Here is a 6000-nt window from a genome sequence, read left to right as displayed (position 1 = left end):
CAACCCTCAGACTCAGCACCGCCTTCTTGACCTGCAATCTTCTTCCCGACCTCTCCGCCCCCATCCCCTCTCCGGCCTATCATCCTCACCTTAACCTCCTTCCACCTATCGCATTCCCAGTGCCCCTCCCCCAAGTCCCTCCTCCCTACCTTTTATCTTAGCCTGCTTGGCACACCCTCCTCACTCCTGAAGAAGGGCTTATGCCCGAAACGTCGATTCTCCTGCTCCTTGGATGCTGCCTGACCCGCTGTGCTTTTCCAGCAACACATTTTTCAGCTCTGATCTCCAGCATCTGCAGTCATCACATTCTCCTACTTTCATTAGAATGCCCAATCTCAAAGGGAACAACAATTTATACCACATTAGAGAGGGTCCTGATTCATTGGCAAGAGCTCTTCCAATCAGAGCCCACTCGACAACCAATCAGCACTCGCTTTCTTTGCAGCATGAATTGTCCTTCCCTTTTGAGATTTGGAATTCCTATGACTGTTCAACGAGTGCAAGATAAAAGTTCTGAAATGGCTTGTTTTCAGCAATGTTCAAATTCTAAGCCACCAAGCATCTACAATCTGCTTCAACAACCATTTCAGAGCTAGTTACAGAACTAGTTGTCCATGCAAGCACTGCCTTAAGCCTTAGGTTAAATACACTCATAAGAGCTCCAAGGTCTTTAGCTTCATAGACCCATGTTTGATAACTGTGGGTACCCGTGACCAACAAACTGCTTTCAGACAGGGTCAGTGTCATAAATTTGCTGCAGTTTCTGTGAATTGGGAAGAGGAGCACTGGCTGTTGACTTCTGGAAGGCAGGAATAGAATAAGAACACGATTGGATTGGTTATGTTATTGCACAGTGATTAAATACTTTGCTAGCACTTGCGGTCAAGGTTCATGTGTGGATAACAAACTCCAGTGTTGATCAGAAGAAGGGGGCTACAATCCCAGAACTTTCTTAAAACAGTCTCTATAAAGAGAGGGGAGTGGTTGCAGTGTGCCACAGAGTCTGTTCAGATTGGGGGAAAAACTGAAGTGACACACGGGCAAAAACCTTTTTTCTTTTAAAACCACTGAGGAGTTGTATTTTGGGATGCAGAGCCTGATTAGGATAGTGGGTATAGATTCAGTAGTAACCTGCGAAAGAGAATTGGAGAAATAATTTGTGGGAATGTGGGGAAGGAGTAGGGGAGTAGAACTAACTGGAATGATCTGTAAAAGAGATTGACACAGACTTAATAGACTGAATACTGTTCTTTTGCCCTGTGATTCCATGAAGGATTAATCCGAGCAGAGAAAATTGGTGAAAACCAGAAGTAAGTGTGCCTTCAGTTAATGCCAGGCATTGGTATGTAGGACTCTGTTGTAGTTAGGTTGTGGACTTAAGTGATTCCTGCTCCACGCTTGCATGCATACTCTCAGGATGTGGGTGGAGAAGGATGATTTACTTTATCTCTTGAACTGGATGCTGAGTTTTGTTGTGATTCAGAAATGTTTGCTGTCTTTCAGCCCAGAATGTGACAGTGGAGGAGATCATTGCTGCCTACAAGATGGCCTGCCAGAAGCTGAACTGCAAGCCGATTAACAAGCTGCTCAAACAGATCCAAGTAAGGCTGGACTTTCAGAGTAAACTCACCCGTGATAGGAGTCCTGTCCTTACTAAAGTGGAAGCATAATTAATGAAAAATTATGCACATTCTGTTGTAGGGAATGGGCCTATTGTATTTTATCTGTCACTTATTATGCTTCATTCTAAATGAATCACTTGGCATCTTTTCTCTTTGGATTGGTTTCACTTGCATAATTTACTGATCTAACTTGACCAGGTCTTCCACATTTTGACAAGTTGATCCCATAATAGTTCAGTGAACAAATTGACTACGAACAGTTGTGTGAACTGCTAAGCCCTCCGGTTTGTACCAAATCTGATTTCAGTGAGGGGAACAGGTTGAGGGAGGACAGCATTGAATCCAGCTGTGATGCCCCATAGTTAAATATCCCACAAACCTTCACTTCACTCGTGAAGGGTTGTGAAAGTCAGTGGAATTGTAGCCCCCAGGAAAGGAGGAGACCAGGGACAAAACTGGTAACTGAGGACTTACCCATTGATTGAATGGTCAATCCTAAAGTGACCCAGAGCAGTGAATACTCGCTGCATAGAACGAAAAGTTTGTGAATTTATAATCTGTTATGTAAGACACAGGCAAAAGAGTGTGTTTGTCACTCATCCTACTCAGCTGTGGCATCATGTTGGTTGATTAATACAGAGGCAACCTTCAATATCAATATGGTTCTTTGCAAAGCTGTGAAATCCAAAGCTTTACAGAGGTCTGTCTTGTCACTATGCTCAGGCTTTGAGTATGGCCAGTAAGCTAATTAGAATTTTTTTTTGGCATGATTTGGTTAAGAACCATGCCAGAATGCACTGGCAAGTTGAGTATAGCCCTATTTCTTCCTCCAAACCCTTTTGAAGCAATGCAGATTTGTAGTTTTCTTCCTTATCAGTTCTTAACAGAGCAAGTGTTTGATTGCTACTCACATGTTATCACTAACTGCCTAGAATGTTGTTTACGTGGTCACAAGTTTCTGAAGCACTCTATTGACACAACAACTGTAAATATCAGTTTGTCCCAGCTCTAACCAAACAGTGTGCTTGTTAGGATTATACTTAATGTAGCTGATTGCTCCCTGCCGCAGCCAAAGGGTCAAACTACAAGTTTCAGGGTTGTGCCCACTTGTGCAAATTGACCTTGTTTCAGTGAGTTTTTATCATTTTGACGGCTCCACATTCTTTTGAAATTGCTAACTTTGGCTCAGCTCTATCTCCACCAATGACAACACCACTTTGTGACGTTCACTCACTAAGGAAGTAGTTAGAAGAAATGTCTTTAATGCAAATAGTTATCGAAGCATAGAGTTTGACAGGGAGTGGCTAAGATAAAAATCCTTCAAAGGACAGCTGGATAAATATTTGTAGCATGGACAGCTACCGATACTTGAGAAGACAGCAGGGGCAGGGAATTAGTTTACTAGCAAAACACAAGCACGGTCATGATAGAACCCCAGCAGTTCAGTTTGTAAATACAGCCTGGTAGCTGTCAATGACCATAGGGAGCAACTGTGCTTGGGATTACTTGACTGGACTGGATAAAGTTGCTCAACTAAGACAACAAGTATGAAGGCCCTGCAACCTGCTTCCACTCTCGAGGTCAGGGCGGAAGAAAGAATCTGGATGGCTACTCCTATTGATTATTCAGTTGTCTCTATGGAAAGTCTAAATGTGTATATACTGGGAGGACAGGGTCAGGCTCGACTTTGCTGCTACGATTGAATAGACACAAGAACTTACAAAGGTGCGTGAGAAGGATATTCAGCCCCTCAAGCCTGCTCTGTTATTCATCAAGATTATGGCTGATCTGCAGGTCCAACTCCACTTTCATTCTAAGTCAGCGTTGCTGCCAATTCCCCGATTATTTCAAAAGTTTATTGATCTCCTCTTTAAATGTTTTCCGTGATGCATTGCAGAAATTCACCAAAGATCCTCCGACCGATACTTAGACCTTTCTGAGGAAGGGTCACTGGACCTGAAACGTTAACTTTGATTTCTCTTCACAGATGCTGCCAGACCTGCTGAGCTTTTCCAGCAACTTCTGTTTTTGATCCTTAGATAGCACCTTCCAAACTCATGACCACTTCTATCAAGAACGACAAGGGCAGCTGCTATGTGGGAATATCAAAACCTCGATGTTTCCCACCATGCCACACTCCATGTTGACTTGGAAGTGCATCACTGTTGCTGCGTCAAACTCCCTCCCTAATGGCATTGTGGGTCAACTTGTAGCACACGGACTGTAATGGTTCAAGAAGACAGCTCACCATCACCTTCACAAGGGCAACTAGGGACAGGCAATAAATGTTGGCTTAGTCAGTGATGCTCATGTCCCACAAACCAATATAAAAAGAGCTGGAGAAGGCTATCCAGCTCTTCGAGTCAGCTCCTCCATCCATTAAGAGCTGAATTTCTGGAATAAACGTGTGCAAAGTATTTTTGAAGTTCTGAATGACCATCTGTAAGTCACACCACTTCATATTAATTTTAATGTTTGCTCCTCAATAAAATATTGAGGCATTTTTTTTCCTCTCTCCTCATTTCTTCCCCGTGACCAGCAAAATCTTGTCTGTTCCTGTCATCAGTTTCTTGTGGAATTTAGGAGCCGCTTTGTAAAGGGACACAGCTATTGTAGTCACTTTGACAGTGTGGTGTGACATTCTGCCTCTTGCTCCAGCATCCTGATGATGAGAGACTGTCGAATTCCAGTCCACTGACATGACTGCTTATGCTACAGCCAAACCCTGAGTTTCCATTGCTCGTGTCAAACACTCCTTTGTTGACTGGTGATTTTCATACTCTTTCATTCCTTCGCCCAAACTATCAATGATATTAACACTTCAGGACTGTAGATCTACAGCTGGTGCCTATCCCATTTGTCCCAACTGACCTGGATGACTCACTCAAGAAGCCATCTTTTACATGTGATGTCTTTCACAAGTTGCAGCATTGCAGGCAGACAGCACAGCCAAGTGTATGCCTTTGATAAAATGTGGAGCTGGGAAAAGCACAGTAGCTCAAGCAGCATCAGAAGAGTCGATGTTTTGGACAGGACCCTTCATTAGGACTGGTCTTCTGTTACTGCTTGATCTGCTGTGCTTTTTCCAGTTCCCCATCTTATTGACTTTCCAACATCTGCAGTTCTCACTAACTTCAAGTGTATGGCCTTGAACTCACCCTTTTTTACAACTCTGATTTATTGCTCTTCACAGGGCATTGGTGAGACCACATCTCACCTGCCATGTCTGGCTTTGGCAACCTTATTTAAGGAGGGATAAATTTTCCATTAAAGGCCATTCAGAGAAGGTTCAACAGGTCAATTCCTGGAACGAAGGGATTTGACTTACGAGGAATGCTTGAGCAGTTTGGGCCTATACTTGTTGAGAAGACTGAGAAACGAGCTTATTGAGGTGTGCAAGACTCTGAAGTGTATTGAAGGATTGGGTAGAGAGGATGTTTCCTCTTATGGACAAATTTAGAACAAAGGGCCACAGCCATTTAAGTTAGAAACGAGGAATTTCTTCCGAGTGTCATTAGTCCTTGTACTTATCTTCCCCAGAGAATATGAGAATCCGGGTCATTTGAATATATTCAATGCAAACAGATTGAAGCATAGAATCCCTAGTGTGTGGAAGCAAGCCTTTTTGAGTCCAGCCCCCTGAAGAGCATTCCACCCAGACCCAGCCCCCCCCCCCCCATCCTAAAACTGTAACTCTGCATGTTGCCCTTGAGAAGGTGATGTGAGAACTGCTGCAGTCCATGTGCTATAGGTAGACCCACAACATTGTTGGGGAGGGAGTTCAAGGATTTTGACTCCAGATGTTTGATGTACAAGGGATTATAGCCTTATCAATGGTGGAGGGATTACATGTTGAAAGTAGTGGATAGGGTGCAGATCAAGTGAAGTGCTTTATCCTGCTGGTGTTGAACTCCTTGAGTGTTGTTGGAACTGCAGTCATCCAGGAAAACAGAGAATTCCAGCACACTCCTGGCTGAATTTTTTTCCCTGAAAATATACTTGATTCATAAAATTTGTAAATGTTGATTACAAGTCATTTCAACGGGAAGATTACAGAAAATGTAATAAAATTCAACTTTTCTCCATGCAGAAATCGTCCACACTCTGGTTGCTCAATGCAATTGTAATTTTCTTAATATTTACACTGTATTTTCCATGTCAGGCATACAGCCTAAAGGTAAAACATTTTTTTTGCATCACATCCTAACTTGTACTTTGATGCTGGTGGGCCAGCTTTAGGGAGTCAAGCTGAGTTACTCACCACAGAATTCTTTGACCTACTCTTGTAGTCACAGTATTTGAAAATGTGTTGCTGGAAAAGCGCAGCAGGTCAGGCAGCATCCAAGGAGCAGGAGAATCGACGTTCAGGCCTCATTCC

The 6000-nt window shown here is 43.2% G+C and overlaps 1 protein-coding gene across 2 annotated transcripts in view; it reads left to right on the top strand.

The window, feature by feature from the left end:
• Positions 1 to 6000, top strand: part of LOC122542788 (protein phosphatase 1 regulatory subunit 37-like) — a 45564-nt gene that overhangs the window by 15322 nt on the left and 24242 nt on the right. For both annotated transcript variants that reach the window (XM_043680833.1, XM_043680835.1), the window contains exon 2: positions 1504 to 1601. In XM_043680833.1, coding sequence (XP_043536768.1) covers positions 1504 to 1601 — 98 coding nt within the window. The remainder of the gene's footprint in view (positions 1 to 1503; positions 1602 to 6000) is intronic.

This window comes from Chiloscyllium plagiosum, chromosome 41, assembly GCF_004010195.1.
Source record: "Chiloscyllium plagiosum isolate BGI_BamShark_2017 chromosome 41, ASM401019v2, whole genome shotgun sequence".
Classification (NCBI taxonomy): domain Eukaryota; kingdom Metazoa; phylum Chordata; class Chondrichthyes; order Orectolobiformes; family Hemiscylliidae; genus Chiloscyllium; species Chiloscyllium plagiosum.
Note: the sequence above shows the minus strand (reverse complement) of the source record. Positions and strands in the feature narration are given on the sequence as shown.